Source organism: Hydra vulgaris, chromosome 04 (assembly GCF_038396675.1).
Source record: "Hydra vulgaris chromosome 04, alternate assembly HydraT2T_AEP".
Classification (NCBI taxonomy): domain Eukaryota; kingdom Metazoa; phylum Cnidaria; class Hydrozoa; order Anthoathecata; family Hydridae; genus Hydra; species Hydra vulgaris.
Window position 1 is genome coordinate 47,293,285 of NC_088923.1, and position 21,716 is coordinate 47,315,000.

The window sequence follows — 21,716 nt, forward strand, 5'->3', positions numbered from 1 at the left end:
ACAGATTTAGTACCTCTCTTTTTCTCTTGTACACACTTGTATGCTTTATACAACTCCCTCCTCCCTCTGCGTACGTACGCATTATCTATTACAAAATCAACCCCCTTTTCCCCAACGCATAAACTTTTCTAAACATCAAAAGTAAAAAAATTTAGTTAATTTGAATTTTCTAGGCTACATAACATAATATTGATTTGTTAAACTCGTGAAATTCGATGCTTTTGTTAAAAAAATTAAATTAAATTTTAGGAGATGTAGAAAACGAGACTTAAACCATGCTGTCTTAAAGCCTTCTCTTCCCCGTACGTACTTTATAAAAAACCCCTAGATTAAAAAAATTATTTTCTGGTTTCAAAAAAATGTATGATTATTTAATAAGTTCAAATAAACTATTACAAGTCACATCCTACCATATCATACATGTAGCCAGGAGCGTAGCGAGGTTGGTTGAACAACGGAGGTTTTGCCCCGGGCGTAAGGGGTTTAAAGGGAGTCAAAAAAAACACTGCATGCCGCGCCATTTTTTATATGTATTATTAATATAGTAAAGAACATATATTTAAAATTATCAGTCTCGCGTGCTTAATACAAGGATGGGGGGGGGGGGGAAGGAAATTTTAGTCCAGATCTAACAAACGGTAGGATCCTAATAAATAAGCGGGTTGAAATTTTTACAGAGCACGAATAAAACGATTTTCTAGTGTAGCTTGCGGTCAAATGTGCATTATTTTAACACCTGTTTCATTATAATTTCAATAGGATTTAATATGCTTATATAAGTTTTATGCTACGGTGAGAAATTAACAAAAAATCTAATTTTTCACAAATCAAGATTTACGATATTTTTTAAAGATCCCTCACTTTGACAATATTTTTTAAAGATCGAAAATTTTTAAAGCCTGATTACACTGGAAGTTTTTACTCTTGTGGCTGATATTTTCTTTTTTTTTTTTTTTTTTAATTAGTTTTGTGATGTTTTTTTTTTTTTTTTTTGTCGCACATGGGTTCTGTAGAGAGTTCATGGAACCCATGTGGGAGAAATTTTTTCACTGTGTGAAAATTATTGTTTATTAATTTTTCACAAGTAAAAGTTAATAAACAGCAGGAGAAAGGGAAGGGGGGGGGAGAGAGAGGGTTTTTTATAAGCATGGTGTGGATGGAAAAAATTCCGAAAATTAATAAACCTTCCCTTCCGTGTTTTAAGGACCTAGAAGTACCTAATTTAAATAATTCGTTACATATTTTCACATTTCGGTCATGGATTATGCCATGCAATTATAGGACAAGGAGTATCTTCATTATTATCATTTACATTCATCATTGCTAATATATTTTGGCAACCATCTCTTCTGATAATAGCACAAGGATGTGCTTCAAGTACTGGAGGAATATTGATGTTAAGTATTTGATTGTTTTTGAATGCTCGCACTGCTCATTCTTTAATTTTTTATATATATATATATCTTCTAGGTTCGACTTCTATAATACTTTTTGTTCTTGCTTCAAGTGCGACTGAATACTAAAAGCGTATGAATACTAACACCTATCGGGCAACTATAGATCTACTCGTAATTAATCACCATGATTACAGTACCATGACTACAGTACCATCTACACCTGAATTAAATCTAGTAATAAAATCACGTAGCAGTACTTTACGCAGCGCAAAGTTTGCTAGAAAAATTGCATTCTCTCCATCTTCGATCATTAAGTTTTGTCTAATATTACTTATGGTATACTGCTAATAGTAACATACTTTTAACCTTCTAAAAACTCTTGAACCAGCTTAAAAGGGTGTATTTTTAGTGTAATTCGATACCACTCTTTATTGGTTAGGTTCTTAATTTGATAAGTCGATTAACTTTAGAATAAGTTAACCACCATCAAGTTAGTATATCTTGAAACAATAAGGATTCTTCCAAAAGTACGAACGCAGGTAAAGGGGGAGGGTGTTACCCTTAAACGTACAAATTTACAATGGAAGGGGGGTTTAAAGACAGAGAGTACGTTCGAGAGCATTGGAATAATTTGGTTGGTTTTTAAAAAAATAATGCGTGCGTACGCAGTGGACCAGTCAAATCACGAGCTTTCCTCATGTTTGGTCCACCATGATCATGTGCTCTTTTCGTTATTAAATTTAAAATATGCGCTATGCAGGCTAACCGACCATGCTCAGGCATTTTGTTTAAACAACGTTAAAGAAGCTATCGTGCTTGCTTCGGCATAACTACCTGTTTTTCTACAACATCTATATAGGTATCTTGTAAAATAGGCTTATAACTTTCAGTATTTTTTCTTTCTTTTTTGCTATTTGCTGATTCTTTATCAAAGCGAGCTTTAACAATTTGTGATGATGTTTTAACATGTACTATTTTGTATGCCCAGTACTTGAAGCTTTTCCTATTCAAATATGTATACTATTACATTTGTATACTATTTATAATTATATAAATAAATACGATTATGTATATTATATAAATAAAAATAATTATATAGATAAATACAATTGATAATAAGTTGACTATTTTTACCAATAAAAACATTTGTTCGGTTTTCACCAACGACTCCGTGACAGTGAATTTAATTCGCCGTAAAAGTATCATTTGACCTGCTCTTAAAACCCATTCTGAAGATCTTTTTGATGATGGATCAAACTTAATAAACACTTCTCTATCTTTTACTTTCTTTTCTGTTACTGCTCTATCATCTACTTCATCATCATCAACATCCTCCAATTCTTGAGTAATATTCAACGATATATATTGAGTAACATTCATTGACATATATTGAAAATATTTATTGACATATATTATTACAAAATTCAGTTTTTATTTAACAATGCATCACTATGTAATAATTAAAGATTTTTTTTTATCTATTTATTTATCCATAATATTAAAATTCAACAATTTATTTATAATTTATAAAATTTGGTTTGCTTATAGGTTACTGTAAAATTAGTTGTCGCTAATATAGTTAAAAATTAGTCACTGAAGTGACACTTTAACAAAATAAACAAATAAAACAAACAGTCATATTACAATTATTTAAATATTATTATTAGTTTAGCGCTATGGCTTTTATATACATTCATTTGAGAATTTCTACGTGCGGAATTAAACTCCAAGGAAGTTATAGCTTTTCAATCGATAATGATTGTGCAAATAAAGTTTTATAAAACATTCGTAATTGGACAATTATTTGTTGGAATTGGAATTGTTGTATACAATCATTACAACCATGAAAGTCATTTTTTAAGTAATTCTCTAGGAAATTAAAAAAAATTCAAATCCGTTTTGGATCACCCTAAATTGTGAGTCCTATGCTGCGGCCTAGTCGTCTTATAAATAAATCCTGACAGCAACATATATGGAAAGCAACAATTTTTAGCAAACTTGATTTAAAAATTTTTATATACATGTTTAAATTATGTCACCATTTTTCATCAAACAAATTCTTACATATTTTTTATATATATATATACTTCAATTATGGAGTAATTCATCTACGACAACTATCACCATCTCTCTTAATCTCAAGCTGATTAAATTGATCCAAGCAGCTTGAAGCTGATTGGGTCAATTTAATCAGCTTGATTAGCTGAAATATTAGTCGCAATCTCTACTTTAGTGAGAAATGAATTCAATAATCTTGGCTATAAGTTACAGCGCGTAGCACTAGGCACAGCACCAGCGCGTCGCATTACAGTTGCTTTTGCTTGTTACAATTAAAAAATGCATTTTTCATATTGGATTATATGGGTTTATTAGGGTATTGACTTTGAAAGAACAATAGTTTTTGTCTTTAACTCAAAATTTCTGGTAAATGAATAAAAATGTTCTTGGCGTAACTTTTTTCTATAGCTAAAGGTTATTATACCCTATTATATAGAGTACATCTCTAGCGATAGAAGCTCTAGCAGGACGGATCTACTTTATTATGTAGGGTACGTTTTTATATGAATATGTTCTAATAGATAACTTACAGGAACCAATAAACTTTTTTACTTTCATATGTATGCAAAAGAAGGGTGTTTTCTGAAAAAAGAACACCAAAAAAATAGAATGGTCTTAATTTTGACAATAAAGTAAAATTTAAACTTAAATAAATAAAAAATCACTAATAAATTTAAGATCTTAACTTTTTGTCGTTTTAAAAAAAATAATAGTAATTTAAGTTTTAAATTTAAAACTGACCCATTGGAAAATAGTTCATGGGCAATATATTTACAGTGAAAGGGCCACCATGATCATGTGGTCATTTTCGAGTTGTTTTATTGTTCTATAGAACGGCAAAGGAATTAAAAAAACTTAAAAAAATTATTGATCTATTCTATTTTAATTAATACGTTTTTAAATCAGCACATTTTGCTTATGCCAGTTTTTGCTTACGCTCTTATAGCAACAACAACACTTATATTAAATTGCAACTTTTTCATAAAAATGACTTAATTTTCTACAAAGAGATAATGCAAATTCTCAAGTACTATGATAACAAAGTATTCATGCTTTGCTGAAGGCTGCAACGAGAATGAAACAAAGTGTGCAATTTGTGATAGTTACTTGTCCGTCGCTAACAAAGGAGCAACTGACTTAGAGCGCCATGTTAGCAGCGAAAAACATAAAAACATAATCAAAGTGTCAGCGTCATCGAATAAGTTGACGTCCTCAACCTAAAAACTCAAAGATATTGCAAAAAGCCCACGCAGCTGAAGCAGCTTTAGCATTTCATAGAGTTTGTAACCATCAGTCTTACAGCTCGACGGCCTGCACAGCTGGTTTAATGCACAGGTTATTTGAAGATTCGGAAATTGCAAAAAACATCGCATGTTCTAAAACAAAAACTGAGGCAGTCATAAACCAGGTAATTGGCCTACACACTGTTGATCAACTGGTGAAATCATTAGATTGCATATCATGTCTTGGACCCCCATCCTCCACCTCCATAAAAAAAGATATTAGCGCCTTAAAATCTTATATTATTAGGTATTACTAAAATGAAATATGTCCTCATTTGTCCTCCTTTTGGCTTTTCTATGTACTTCTTTGGGCGACTGCGCATCTTGCAACCCTATATATATATATATATATATATATATATATATATATATATATATATATATATATATATATATATATATATATATATATATATATATATATATATATATATATATATATATATACAGTTTGTTAATTTGCAATTATGACCACTACAAAACCATTCAGGTAAAGAAATATGATAATTTTTCATGCCTAATTTTTCATCAAAACATAGTTTATAATAAACAACACTATCATGAAATTTTTTAAATGTAAAGCCTGGCGGAGAATGTTGTTCTGTCAAAGAATCAAGATTAATTATTTTATCAACACTTTGAAAATCTTCAAACTCATCTTTTCATAAATATCTCAAAGTTGGTTCTTTTCGGGGCAACTTTGGAACTCTTAGAGTTGACGATCCACTTATTTCATCGGTTTGAATAGTTGTAACTGGAAGAAGATTCCATTTCAAGGTGCATCTTTTTTGTAATTAATAAATTTGTCATCAAAATGGTTCACACAAATAGCTGAATATTTTGATGGAACCCAATCTTTTCTATTAACAACGTATATCCATCGTTCTCACAAATCAAATTCTTCAGGAAAATGAAATGTTGACTTTTTTGGACCATTAGAGTAACCAGTTTTACAGTTTGTAATAACACATTTATTAACCATTTTATTACTAAAACGAATCAAAAAAATGTAAGTTATTTATAAATATAAAGTTCACTTACATTTATTATTGGAATTATCTCAACTTAAATAACATTGCATAAAAACCAGTTCGACTATATACTGTAATAAAAATAGACAGTCTGTGTGTCTTTTTCATTATTCCACTCTCTTATGAAATATAATGAAACAGGAAATTAGTCAGAATATATTCACATATTAATCAGTTCAGAATACATTACATATTAAATGACAATAAAAGCATGAGCCGATGCATGCATACAAATATTTATATAGTAATTGTTACAATATTATCATTCAATATTTTATTCAACACCTTAGTATAATATTCTCTGGTAAATATATTGTTATTGTTGTTGTTGTTAATAAAACCTTTCATACATAATTTAAAATTTAAAAACAAGCCGTAAAAAAACTAGCCTCCTAATTTTTTACGGAAAATGCAACAAATCAGGCCGTATGATAACAGTAGGCCATGACTGACCATACTTAATCTAACCATTCTATGCAACAGGCCGTATAATAACAGTAGGCCATGACTGACCATACTTAATCTAACCATTCTATGCAACAGGCCGTATAATAACAGTAGCCATGACTGACCATACTTAATCTAACCATTCTAGAGAACAACGAAAAAGGGGGGCGAACTGATTCAACAGTATAAAATTAGAAATGGAAAAAAGTCGATTTCGTAGTTTTCGCAAGTATATGAGCAATCGCTGTCAGAGTGGACATAATCAACTACTTACACGCCAAATTGTGAAAATCTGCCAACGAACGGGACAATTTTTTTACTAATTGAGTTGTTAATAACTGGAGTGGGTTACCAGCGAACTTAATGCAAACTTAACTAACATTTGTAAAAGTCGATTTTAAAAGCGTTTTCAAAGCTATTCAATACACACTGTGTGTCTCGAATTACGTCACCATAGTTGTGCCTGTTGCTGCACCACTTCATTAGAGTTTAGAGCTAAAACTTTATTTTTATATGATGATTTTGCTTGTTAAATTTTAATTTAAGAATAAAAAAATAAAAAAATTCGTTTAATAATTAAAATAACTAAACATTTAAAAGTAAATTTAAAAAGTTTAATATTTTTTGATTCTGAATATTTCTAAAAAAATATATCTAAAATAATCATTTGATAAAAGTTACAAACATTTAAAAATAAAACTTATTATAATGAAGCTGCATTGTCATATATATATATATATATATATATATATATATATATATATATATATATATATATATATATATATATATATATATATATATATATATATATATATATATACACACACATATATAATTTATTGTATCAATACAAAATACTACGCCCCCGTCTACTTATTTGAAGTTGTTAAGGTAAGTTTTCGTTTTGGATTGTCTTCAGATTTTCTCCGTACTTTTTTGATCCATTTTTTAGGTTGAATATTTTGAAGCAGTTTGTTCCGACCGTCATCTTGAGGAACTGAACGAAGAGCAAAATTCTGCATAGATTCAGTATCCGAGTCTGAAAAACGACGGCGATGTACATTGCTTGGCGGTGTGACGTAAAATAAATAGTCCGAAGATTGTAAACCAAATACTTGTCGATAACTCATTCCGTCTGTTGGAGTTTGGTATGGTTTCGTTTCAGGTGGATTTAAGCTAGAGATGGAGGTAAGAGTGGATTGGTTTATGTCACCTTGCTTGTCCGAATTACGCACTATTTTGTTCGTTAAAGATAGATCAATTTTACCCGTATTTTTTCTTGTTAAAGACTGTTCGTGGTCTAGTGCCGAAACATTGTCTGCGTTTATTTTGTTTTTCTCTATAGTATTAATGTTTTCTTTAATATTATTTTGACTTAACAAACGTTGCTCCAAACGAACATCCAAGCTCTTTTCTCGACGTAATGTATTTTGTGACGACAATTTATCGCTATTATTTATCGATGTAGTATTGCTTACTCTTTCTAGCGTTTTTTCTTTTTTGTTTATTGGATCCTCTGCATGTAAAGGTTTAGTTTCTATTTTTGAACAAGGCTGGGGTTTTTCATTAATTCCTGATTGGCTGCGCACCCTTCGCTCTGTAGTTTTAAGGGTATCCCCACTTTTTGCCCTCCTTATTGGTGGAATTCGTGCTTTCATCAAGGGCGAATTCGTAAAATTCCCTGACATTCGTTTTTCTTCTTTTTGGTCTTTTTTTTTTTTGTAATTATCGAGGTATTCTGAAAAAAGACTTTTTTAATTAGTCGTAAAGTCCTCCATAAATATGCAAAAAAGTTTTGATTCTCCTTCCCTCTTTTCACAATAAATTTTTGTCATTTGTCTTGATTGTAATGCTAAAAACACTTTTAAGCACGATACATATTTTATAAAGAAAATGTTATATATTTATATTAATTTTGCACCAAAATGAAAATGAACATAAAATGAAATTAGAGAATAGACTCAATTATTCAAAGTGTTTTTTAAGCATATGTAAATTTCAAGAATTATGATTACCGTCGATAATAATAATTCTTTGTAATGGTTAAAAATTTACCATTACAAAAAATTAAATTGTAAAATAGTCTCAGATGACGCAATAAAGGAATGCATTTTAGGTTTTATAAAAAAAGTATTGGTTAAGTATTCATTATTATAACTTACTATTGACGGTTTCATTGACCTTGATGAGCCAAACTTCAAACCAACAAGGTGTTTCTTCATCGACGACAGTGTCTTTAATAAAACTCATACAAACCTTTATTTTGATTATAAATACATTATAATAGTTTTTTATCAAATAAAATATAAAAATATGAAGATAAAATAAATATAAAATAATAAAAATAAATATAAAATAATAAATATAAAATTAAAGTAAATATAAAATAATAAAAATAAATATAAAATAATAAAAATAAATATAAAATATTAAAAATAAATATAAAATAATAAATAAAAATAAATATAAAGTAATAATAAATATAAAATTAAAAACAAATATAAAAAATAATAATAATAAAAACAAAAAAGATCGTCGCCCAAGATACTGTCCAAGGAAATACCCGATCACGTGTATTACTTTTAAAGTAAACTTAAAGCGTCGCTTATGATTTACATAAATAATGCAAAGTTTTGCATAAGTTAAGCAAAATCAATTATTATTTCTATACACTATGCAAATTTTTTTTATTAGTATACCAAAATTAAGTGTTATCTTTATTCAACATCGCTAATTATTTAATTTAAAACTCATCGTTACCATTTCATAAAAACATGTCAGTTGTCACGAAGACTAAATAAAGAAATTAAAAAAAAAAAAAGTTCACCTTTAAGCGTGACATAATTTTATCTCGTAGCTCGTCATCAACTAAACCGCTTGTTTCGCATTCTTTTTTCATGTATTCTTTAAACGCTGATGTATCAAGAACTTTCATTGGAACACCTTGGGTAAGTTTACCATTAAGTTTAACAAGCTCAGGACAAAGCGTATGACCACGAACAAAAATTGGATTTTTACCTAGACGCGTTGCCCAAAGATTTTGCCGCTCATCCTGATGAAGTTGAACCCCCTAAAATTAAAAAAGGTTAATTATATTTAATTATTAGACTGCTGTTTGATCAGATCAGATTGCAGATCAGACGTCAACTTAAAAATAACTACATAATTTCCAAATACTTAAACAGCAAAATAAACATGTAACTTTCAAATACTTCAACACCAAAATAAACACATAATTTCAATACAATTCAATTCCAAAATAAACAATTCACTCCCAAATACTTCACTAAAAAAAAGTATAAATACAAATGTTTACAAAATCTAGTTGCTATAGTTTCCCTACCTTTCCGATGCAACTTTTAACTTTAAGGACTTTTAAATCTTCCGAGCGAGTTGGCAACCCAGCAAACGATATGCGATGTTTATCGGACACTGGATGAATTCCATCAATACAAATAACTGGCTCATCCATACGAAAAGTTGCAACGTGATGCTGCCGTTCATAACAATCTACACGACACCAACCAGAAACTGAAGAAGATGTAAAATTTCGGATGATTGGTTCTTGTACTGCACGTGACTTGCTACGAGTAACCTAAAGCATATTAAATGAAGTTAATTATTTTAAAAAGTGAGATACACCATTTTAAGTATTTTAAATGCCACAATTGTCTGCTTTCCTCTACATGAGCTAGACATCATTTTTATTTTTACCGTATGAGGTATCCTTTGCATACATTTCTACAATTTTTACAGTAAATGTATTTGCATCGAAAGCGATCAAGGATAAACAAAGTGTTAAACATACGATTTCAAACATACATAACATTAACAAAACATATGAACAATTTGTACTATTATCATTTTTTAAATATTTAATAAATCAAATTATGATTTTTATTACATCGTTTTTAAATGAGACTAATTTAAAATTAAACTCTTTATTTGAAAAAAAAAAAGTGTTTTTGAAGAAAAAGAATTTATATATAAACAGTAGCTTGACGGCTGGAAAGAATTATCAGAAACAAAAAAAGAATTTATAACTATTTATAAAGAAATTATATAAAAATAATATTAAAAAAAGGTAATAGCAAATTCAGCTTAAAAAATCAAGTTAAACATCAAGCCTGACCATCAGTGCTAATCTAGAAAAAGTATTTATGTATAAATAATATACCTTTCGGTTTATAGATTCGTTGGCTTCATTTTTTAAAGTTTCCCTTCTTAATGTTTCCTTCATTTGCAAAGTATTATAGTCGGAGTTTACTTTCGTAAGTTTATTTTTTTGAAGCGCATTTTCTTTTCCGGGATGCTTTGCTAAACCCTACAACAACAACAAATTTTTATATTAAAAAAAACAAAAGCTAAAAATGTGTTAATCGATTAATTTTTTATTGGTGAAATATTGGCGGTTAAAAAAAAAAAGAAACATGTGCGAGTTTTCAACACCACACAAAAGACGAAAACGATAGAAAAATTATAATAGGATTCATCGAATAAATGAAACGATAGAAATGTTTTAAGCTATCAAATCTTGAATTATAATGGTACAAGATTCTAGTTAAAGTTAGAACAATAAATAACTTTACGTAGAAAAAAAGAATTTGTATAATAGAGCCTTTTTAGTTAATTAGACTTGATAACTCAATGATAACCGGTTGAGTGCAAATTGATTAGCAAAACGTTAAAAATTGTAGTTTGAAACACAAAAAAACTATTTTATACCCTCAACTCGTCAACAAGTTCCAAATTTCTGAGCAGTTTTGCGACTTCTTTGTTAAGTGGATATCGAACTCCATTTAAAATTTCAACTTTGGAAGAGTTATCAGCCGGAACGTCATCAAAATATATTTGATATTCATTCATTTTAATATTTCATGCAAATAGTACACGAGTACAAGCCCTACTAAATTACAAGCTCTTTTATTCCTTTCATCAAATAAAGAATTTTGATGAAAAAATAAAAACAAACATTAACATTTGCGACTTAATTCAACATAATTCAGCGTTTTGTTGTTCATTATTGACGTCAACACAAAACAATAAACCTAACATTCAATTACGTTACAATTGAAGATTTGGAATTTTTTTTAAACAAACCACTTTTATCGACCAATCAATATTTGAACGCTTATAGTTAAGCAATATTAGTTTTTGGTCACTTCCTTAAATTAAATACTGAGATTTGTATTGATTTCGACTTTTTATAGATTTATTTCAAACAAATTTTTCTTTGAAAAAAATAAAACTATTGTCAACAAATTTTTATAATTTATTTAACTTATCTAAATCTATTTCAAAGATTATAAAATGTTTTTCTTATATAAAAAGTAATAGAAATTTTTTTAGGATATTTTTACATAGAGAGGTCAAATAGCGGAAACCACAATTATAAACTGTACATCATTAAAAAAGGGGCGTCAATAGTTCTTTAGTATTTAAGTGTAATATGATGTATAATTCAAATAATTAAATAATTAAATTCAAATAATTAAACAAAAAGAGCCAATCAGACAAAAAAAAAGAAAAAGAACTAATCAGAACAATGAAAACAACGGAATTGATTTTTTATTTAGAAACGACGGAAAAAAGAGAACTGATTAATTATTAAAATTAAAATAGATTTTAAAGATGTTTCCGCCACTAATTGCGATGTAGTAGACGCAAATGCTATTTCAACACATTACAGCTTTTGTTCAAAAAGTAAAGCAGTTTTATCAGCAAAAGGGTGTACAAATAAATGCTTATAAATGAAGATTTAATTTTGTAAGTAATATTTTAATAGAGTAATATTCAAAGCAAATTAAAAGTAAAATGGCTGCTCGCAACATTTCATGAAGCATCACTATAAATAGTTTTATTTAATATATTTTTTCATCCTTTAATTCAATTTTAACACAAGATAAAAATAAAAGTTAATAATAAAATTAAGTAATAAAAATAGTATTAAAATTTTAAAGGCGCGAAAGCCATTTTGTTTTCCGGTTTTTTGAATACTTGCCGAAAATCAAAGAGTTTTATAAGACATACAAAAACATTACGATAATGAAAACACTATTAAAAAAATTGATTAGTTGCACAAAACTCTTTTTAACATTTTTAAGCACCCCCTTCCCCTAAAAATATTGGTTGTTTTTAACAAGTTCAAGCAACACCCCTAAAATAAATGGTTATTTTTAACAACTTCAAGCACCCTCTCTAAACATAGTGGTTGTTTTTAACAATTTCAAGCACCTCCCCCCCCTTCCTTCCCTTAAAATAATAATTGTTTCCAATTCACAATTTCCATTCATTCCAAAATGATTTTTAATCTTCTTCAACATTTTCAAATACCCATATATAAATATAAATGTCATACATTTTTTTCGACGTCCCTAAAAAGCAGGTGACAATGGAAGTCAAAATTATATGAATTATGTTTTTTTATTTAATAGTGACTTCAAATCTTTCCTGGATAGCTTTATTTTAATCATAAATAAAAAAAAGTGCAACCCGAAAGCTGCTAATTAAACTCAATAATTACAATGAAAGTATTTTTTTTTTATTTAAAAGAAAAGTAGTATTGTTACATCTCCAAACTTTAAAGTATACTTTACTAGGTTACATAAAGAATAAAACCACACAAGAAAAAAATTTTGATTTCACGCTGAACAATAGAAAAAATATTTGATTGATTTAGTACACAAAACATTTTTTGCATACTCACGTTTCACGCGTATAAAATTAAAAAGCTTAACTGTTTCTTCATTTGTATAACAAGATGACATAATTGATCAAAAATTAATTGTTTATTAAAAGTCTTAGAATAAAAAAAAAATTATATTATGAACACGATAAGTACAATGTTTCAGCCGGATATCGTCAATTTGCAGCTTATCGTCTTTTTTCATTCATTACTTATTACAAATTGACTAATTATTGATTAGTTTGGAATGTGCAGACAATTTTAGATAATAATAAATAACTTTGTATCCCAAAAACGGTATTAAAAAAACTATTTAATTTTACTCGTGAAATTATGTAAAGTTCTTTTTTTAATCTCCACGTGGCATCAAAGATAATAAAGACAAAACAAATAAGGTAAAATAATAAACAAATAAAGCAATATAAAATAGATTATTTTTAAAAGCAATCAACATAACAATAAAATAGCTTGATTTTTTATGGAATATTTGCGATTTGAACAATAATAAGAATTATTAAATAAACTTTTATAACATTTTTAATGCTAAGTTAACCACTACTACAATAAAAATATTAATAACTACATTGTTAGTACCTTCACTTAAATTTAAGAAAATACTACTACAAGAGATAATAATTATTCTCTTGTGTCATTCTCTTGGGACATTAAAAGCAAACTTGAATTGTACTAGAACTTTTACTTGTAATTTTAATACTAATTTTTAAAGTTCTTTCTAAAAAACCTTTTGTGCTTTTAGTAAACAGAATGCAATAAAAAAACGAAAGAGTATGACGCTGTTAGTAGAGCAAGTGATGGTCTGTGAAGATGGGTAGACATGCAGAAACAGTCAAGTCAATGAGCTAAGAGAAATGGATGTACGATATAAGATATCTAACAAAAAAAGAACTCAAACAAAAAAGCACACTGGCACCACAACATGAATTAACCAATCCGATTATGTTAATAAGTTTATATTTTATTAAACATGTACGAGTTGTTAAATCAACATGGATTTATTCGGTTAAGTCCGTAAGAGAAACTTAAAGGTAGCGATTACTAAACAGTGAACGAATTTTGAAGTAAACCTAACAGTTAATAAGCGACAGCCAATTCATTTGCTTTTACAAAACAATTAACTAATTCATTTTTATTTACCCAAGTTTGTTTAGAATTAATCAACGTTCTTTGTGTTTCATTAAAACTATTTACCTTCAGAAATATTATAAAAACTAAAAAATCTATTAAACTATGACAAACTAACCGTAAAGTTTACTTTACGGTTAGTTTGTCATAGTTTAATAGACCGCGCTAAATTTAATAATAAAAGAAAAACGCTAAAATACATTCAATTTTTGACATCAACAATTTAAACGTTACCACTTGGATTCAAAACAAATAATGCCTGATGTTTATGATTCTAATGATCAACTAAAATGATTAAAAAAAAAAAAATCGAATATTGAAATAAATTTAATACCGAACTAGATAGGTTTCCAATATATTCTTTGCTTTTGTCATTCCCACTATTTTGTAAAACATTGACGTTCGTCCTGATAGTACTAACGCTCATTCTGGTAAGGTAACCTCGGAAAACTATATTAATAAAAAAACTTTATATTCTAAAAACATATAAAAAAAAACTTGCAAAAGAAAAATTTAGAGAGCGTAAAAATTTAAGTTTTTAATGTGAACAAAAAAGGTAATAATAAATGAACAAAAGAAAATTATTAAGATATCGATATCGTTTACGTTTTTAAGTAAAGTAGGGAAATTCTCAAAGTAAAAACTTTTTTATATTTACTTCTGCGTGATTCAAGTACGAATTTTTTTTCTTCTTATTTTAACCGTTGATCGCTTTAACTTGTTACATAAAAAAAAAGCAGCACATCTACCCACAATGACTAAATTATTTAAAAATTACAAAACCGCATATGACACTATACATACAATATTTATCAGTAGGAAAAGAGATAAGGAAAAAAAAAAAAGAATCTCGTTATTAAGCACAAAAAAAAGCAAAATGTAACAAAATAGAAATCTCAAAAAAAAAAAAAAAAAAATTTTTAACTGAAGTTTTAAATTAAAAAAAAAAATTTTTATTGATTATATTTTACAAATTGTTTCAAAAGATCGACTGGTGAGAGCTTAAACTGTCTAAATCGTTTATTAGACATCTTATCTTTTTTCGAAACTTTAATAGCACGTTATTGTTTAAAACGACGTTGCGTTAAAAAGAAACGCCCTTTAATCTATTTTATCCGTCTACAAATATAACATATCCATAACACCTGGCAGCAACTGTTTTTAATACATGCTGCTTGGAATGGCGCCTTAAATAACAATTTTTACTCGCAGTTCCTTCTTTATAGCAAAAAGTTTAAATTTAAGGATAATTTAACAAAAAGTTTGAATTTGAGGTCAAACGCATCATGCGTTCTCGGTGTAGTTAAAGCGATTTTTAAATATTACAGCCTCTGTTTGATAATTTGCTGACGATTTATTTCCATTAAATGATCAGGTCTCTAAATTATCACAATACGAAAAAAATTAAAGCGATTGAAATTTTAAAATTTTGCATTAACATAAAATAAAAATGCATGCTCGGTGTAGTTTAGGCGATTAACAAATAATTCGAATTCTTTTATTTGGAATTAGCATGGTTTCCACATATTACTTTCCACAAATATATGAACATTTGATAGCAGTCTTTTATTATGTCTACACAAGAGCTTTAGATGTTTTAGTTTTTTTTGCTTCAGGTTTTTTTTTAATATTTAAAGAAACTTTTTCTTTTTTCATATAATTTTCAAAACCTTTTTACTGCCCCTAATAGTGAATGGAAAGAACATTATTTTGGAGTCTTTAGATCAATTTCGCTCATCGGCGTTAACATGAACTTAGTTAAAATCTTTTGAAAAAGTGCCTTAACCCACTATAGATCCTAGTTCTAATCGGTTCTTACGTATATTAACTATATATAATTGTCAAAATATAATATTTCTATCAATTTTCACAAAAAATACTAGAATTCCGACCAAGAAAGAGGTTATAATTAAAAAAAGTTGCCAATAAACAATCAGAACAGATCATATTATCAGACTATGATGTTCATTTTAACTAAAAAACGTATTTATTTAAAATCTTATTCAAATTTGGACAAGCGTTTGTGATTTTAAGAAGATTTTTAAGAAGAAAAAAAAGAAGCTTCGGTCTGGGTTTTTTCGCTTCAAGCATTATATATTATATGAAAACGCAAATTTTTTTTCGTCTCTTCATAATTCACAGACTATTATGATCGTGTATTGGAAGTTTTTATTTAATATAAGCGCCTTTTTGATCGGAATTCGTAAAAAAATTTTTGTGAAAATTGATAGAATTAATGTATTTAATAATAATATATTTTTCTGTTTAGGGTCAACGCCAAGTCAATGCTATGACAGACTCAATAACAGGTTTTACAAGACAACTTAACTAAAACCAATAATTAATTTTGCAAAACATAGCTTGTCTATTTTCGATTTAAACTCATTAACAGACTGCGATTCAACAACTGAAATAACCAGTTTGTTCACTTAAACACTCAATTTGTAAAGAAATTTTCAAAAAAATCATTTTTGAAAATAAGTATCAATAATAGTGTGATAATTTGGTTTTCTTAAAATAGCTACTTTATAATTAGGTACGCGTAAATCTGTTTTCTTCGCTTTTTTCTGTATTTTTATGAGTGGTATGATATAAACATGTTTTGCTGTGTTATTATAGATTATTATATTACCCAAAAAAATTCAACATAGATTTTTTTTGGTACTAGAAGAGTTTAACTTTAATTCTGCACGGAAATATTTCTTGTAAAATTTTGTTTATAATGAATTTATTGTTGTTTAAAACCTCTCTGTAAGTTAAGTTAAGTAAAACTTAAAATTTGGTCACGGTTTCTTCAACAAATCCATATAAAAAATTTAGTACTTAAAACGCTATAATTTTTGTAAAGTTGTTTGATTTTGATAATTTTTCACCTTTAAAATACTGTTTTCGAGGCCTTTCTAATGATATATAACAATCTAGTGTTTGATTAATTAAAAAATTTCATATCACATACCTATTAAATTTTTTTTGGAAGAACTTGCCAATCAATTTTTTTTATATTATAGCATTTAAAGAATTTTTGACAAGTATATTTAACTAACATGTACCAGAACAGATTAGAACTAGGATATATAGTGGGTTAACGCACTTTTTCAAAAGTTTTAACTAAAATCAAGTTAACGCTGTCGAGCAAAATTGATCTAAAGACTCGAAAATGGTGTTCTTGGTGTTCTTTAAAATGGTGTTCTTTAGGTTCACTATTAGAGATAGTAAATTATATAAAAATTATACTAAAAATATCACTAAAAAAACATACTAAAAAATTATACTAAAAAATATACTAAAAAATATCACTAAAAATAAAAAATATACTATTAGAGATAGTTTAAATTATATAAAAAAAACGAAATTTTTTTTTTAAACATAAAAACCTAAAGCAAAATAAATTATAACATCTAAAGCTCTTGTTTTGTCATAATACGCTGACTTTGGTCATGGTAATTCCAAATAAAAGAATCCAAAAAATTAAAAAATCGCCTTAAGAACACCTTAAATACAGTTTCTAAATAGGCAAATTTTAATGATTGATTATGGACGTTAACGTAATCATAAAACGTAAATAATTTAGACCATTTAGGTTGATGCGTATTATTATTATTAATTATATTAACCTAAAAGCATATTTTAATAAACAACATTACAAAATTTTCAAAATTTAATTCTACTAAATTTAGTTGAATCAAATTTTAAAGATGTTTTCAAGTGATTATTTCTTTTTAAAGTATTCATAAAAATATAAACCGGAAATTAGAAAAGCTTACATAATTTGCGAAAAACGATAATAATCGTTGATTACTTGCTCGTTTTACAAGTAATCATAATCATCACATCGGGTATTACAAATAATCGTTAAAATTAACTTGTAAGAGATTTAACAAAAATCTTAAAGAATCGATCGATTTCAAATCGATTATAAATTTTTTTTTTGTCATACGATAAATAAATTACTTTTTACTGAAATTTAATGCAATTGGTTAAATTACTTTTTATTAAAAAAACAATTTTAATTAAAAGAAAAATAAAAAACAGAAAAAAACAACAACAAACCTCAAATAAAAAAACATACTTGTTGAGTAAAAAAAGTATGTTTTTTTGTCGTTGTACTAAACGTTACTAAACCATTACGTCATAATCTTAAACTTGTAATTTTAAGAATATCGTTGTATATTCTTAAAAGTAAAAATACCATTATTGAAGGGTTTCATGCAGGGGCGAATACATTCGGGAAAGAGATAACGAGAATGACGATGGAGCCCTTAGATATTTTGGTGACGATGGATAAATTTATATAAATAACGAATCCTGTTGTTTGAAAAAAAGCCTGTTGTTTGAAAAAAAAATTTGGAAGGCTGTTTAAAAGTGATATGAAAATTTAATCAAAATTTTTAATTAAAAAAAAAAAAAAAAAAAAATAAAAAGAAAAAAAAAAAAAAGATAATCGTACTGTCATTAAATGACGTAGTTGTAACATAAAAAAATTAACCAAAAAAGTTGTGAGCTTGCCTGCTTACAAAACATTAAACCTAAAAATTGCCTTCTTCTTTACTAGACGGTCTGGAATCAAAAAACCTAAAAATCGTATCCCCTCCTTTACTAGATGGTCTTGATCCGCCCCTGGGTTGATGTAGGACTTATGTTATAACATATATACAACATATTGTGCACAATATATGGGCACAAGAAGAAAATTAAAAACATATTTTTAAGTATGATTATCATAAAAAGGCGCCTGTAAAATGCGACCATTCGTTAAAATACTATAAATTTACATTTAATACTAAAAGCTACAAGCAAATTTTCTGTTTGTTTTTTTCTGTGCATTGTTGAAAAAGTTGAAATACTTTTAAAGCCGAAACAAAACCTAGTTATAAAATTAAATTTATTTGGAATTTTAAATCAGAACAAACTTTAAAAGGTTACAAAATAATAAAGCATAGCATTAAAATAAAAACATTAAAAAAAATACACAGTTTTTGGACGCTTGTTTTTAACAAGCGCAACAAAGAATTAGTAACAAACGCGACAAAAAATTATTGATAACGACAGCAATAAAGAATTGTTGGTAACAAGCACAACAAAGAATAACAAAAGCGTAAATAACAGCAAAAACAATTTTGGGTTTTGTTCCTTTTAAACTTGGTATTTAAAAAAAATTCTTTTGGTTTATAATTTTGTACTTTTTGTATTTAAAAATTTTTTTATTGGTCTTTAATTTTTGATAAACTATATATCATAGTAAGTTACTTAAATAATATATTTCAATAAAAAATGGTATATTGCAAAATAAATTTCTGAATATTTCGTAAGTGTAATTTAAAATTTTTGTAAAAACCAGAATTCCCTAAAAAAAAGTCATCTCAGCGCAAACGTTTGTTCCCAATAAACACTGCCCAATAAACGTTTGTTCCCAATAAACACTGCCCAATAAACGTTTGTTCCCAATAAACATGCCAATGTTTCAAAAAAAAGTAAAAATGTTTTCAAATAAAAATCCAGTTTTTTGATACACTTGACGCACTAGTTTTTATTTATTTTTATTTTTTTATTCAACTATTTTTATTATGATTCTTCAACTATGATTAGATAAAAAATAACTGACTTCTCTCAATGCCCTCTCAAATTTTTTTGTGTTCTGTAAACTTGACCAGTTTTCCTCATCTTCTGTAAAAAAACGGGGTATCTAACTACAAACAGGGTGTCTATCAATATTTGAAAGTGGATTTCTCTTCCTTTACCCTGATCCACTACCTGTTTACCCTGATTTAATTCAATGTTACCAACTATAGTCACAACTTAGTCACCAATAAACATCAGAAAAATTAGACTTATTGTTTTGGAGCTCTTCGATTGCAAAAATGTAAACATTAATACAATTTACATTTAAAGTATCAAGAGAAGTTCAAAAAACTATATACCGAATAAAATTTTATAATATGTGCACAATATACAACTTACTTAAGTTACATAAGTTTAATGAAGAGCCATTTTCCCAGATTTCTTCCTGATTTTTCTAAAATTTAACCAAATTTCCTTGATTATTTCCTAATTTTCCCTAATCTAAATTCCCCGAGTTTTGCCTGATCTAGCAGACACCTTGTGCAAAGCACCAAAAAAACAAAAAAAAGGTCTAATAAAAGAGTCTTGACGGATAGATCTTGTAATAATGTGCAATTAATCTTTCATACAGAGATTTTCCTTCAGCCGTGGTTCTGCAAAATACTAAAAGCGCAATTCAATTCTTGTTCTCCTAAGATATCATATAATTGTACCGCTATAAGACATTTATACAAGAACAATTTCTGTAAAAAGAACGAGTATAGGTAGTTCCAACACAAATGACAACCAATTGTTTTCAGCCTGGTATTTAATATGACCATAGATATGGTACTATTTTTAGTTAAGCTCTGGATTAGGCTGCATCATTGAATGGAGCGGGACTGGAGTTTGAGCAGGTTATCAAATCTTCTTATATAGATTAAGGAGACAAATAAATCAAACTCTAAACAACCAACATTTTTATATTTGGTAAGTTTGAGCTAGTTTTAAAGGAGAAAATTTTAAGCACATAAATGAGCTTTACCATTTATTAAGTCTGATATAAAAAACAAGTTAACTCCAAAAACTCTAGATAGTTTTCTCTCGGTAGATGTCCTTTTCTCCATTCATAATTTTGTTCAAAATTCATAGTTTTTTTTTCAGCTTATGGTATTCTTCATTGAAACAATTGTTGTTCTACAACGTGCATACTTGCAGATCAATTAAAGGTCAATATTATTTAAACCTGCAAAACGGAAAACATTTGGACTAGTTTGGAACTAAATATTTCTCTAAAATTATTTTAAGGCTTCATACAGATAACCTATACTTGGTGATGTTGTATTAAAAAATATTGCAAGTTTGTAAACTGGGTTTAATCTGAATTAAAGTTCACCAGCCACTGTGATCCTTTTCAAGCTTAAATTCCTCCAACCAGAGAGTGTTGGCTTCTTTTCAAGACAAGAATAAATGGTAGTATCATCAGCGAACAATGCCACTTTAGATGTGAGAATATCTGGAAGATATTCTCACATCTAAAGCCTTAACCTCTCCACATCTATCTAGTGCACGATAAAACCCATCGGTTATTACTGTTAGCAAATCAGCTGTAGAACGAGAAGATCGAAATCCATATTGGTGATCAGAAAGTAAGCTTTTCGATTCAAGATGAGAGATTAAGTGTTTATTTTTACCAAACAAACAGGCCTACACAACCTAATGGGAATGAATTCAGATGACGGTCAATATTTAAACACAGTTTTTTAAAAACGAATGATGTGTTTTAATTAGAATAAAAATTGTCAATGCAATGTTGGCTTGAGTTTTTTGAAATATTTTTTGTAAAAATATTTAGTTTAATAGTCTAATGATGAGACTGTCTAGTGGTCTCGAAACTAATAAATAAACAATTTTGTTGTTTTAAATGTCTCTATAAAAAGAAGTAATTTTAATTACACACACACATATATACACATATATACACAATGATTTCAAGAAAAATAAGCGCAGTAAAATATTTATTTTTTATATTTATATAAAATAAAATTTATTTTAAAAATATATAAAATCATAACACCAAAGATTTTTTCTTCTAAACTTTATGTTCAAGCTTTTATAAACAAAATTTACT

At 27.7% G+C, this 21,716-nt stretch overlaps 1 protein-coding gene and 1 long non-coding RNA gene across 2 annotated transcripts in view; one reads left to right on the forward strand and one right to left on the reverse strand.

Annotated features, from left to right (window-relative positions):
• Positions 1-6,853: 6,853 nt before the first annotated feature.
• The window catches only part of LOC101236117 (unconventional myosin-IXb), an 80,783-nt gene continuing 65,920 nt past the window's right edge, over positions 6,854-21,716 (reverse strand). Inside the window, exons 23-28 of the mRNA XM_065796497.1 lie at positions 14,382-14,497; positions 10,397-10,543; positions 9,563-9,814; positions 9,047-9,289; positions 8,382-8,475; positions 6,854-7,957 (exon numbers count right to left, since the gene is read on the reverse strand). Coding sequence (XP_065652569.1) covers positions 7,089-7,957; positions 8,382-8,475; positions 9,047-9,289; positions 9,563-9,814; positions 10,397-10,543; positions 14,382-14,497 — 1,721 coding nt within the window. The 3' untranslated portion in view covers positions 6,854-7,088. The remainder of the gene's footprint in view (positions 7,958-8,381; positions 8,476-9,046; positions 9,290-9,562; positions 9,815-10,396; positions 10,544-14,381; positions 14,498-21,716) is intronic.
• On the forward strand, positions 11,670-13,906 carry LOC136079100 (uncharacterized). The gene is made up of 2 exons (XR_010637943.1): positions 11,670-11,985; positions 13,662-13,906. It is a non-coding gene; the product is annotated as an uncharacterized LOC136079100 (long non-coding RNA).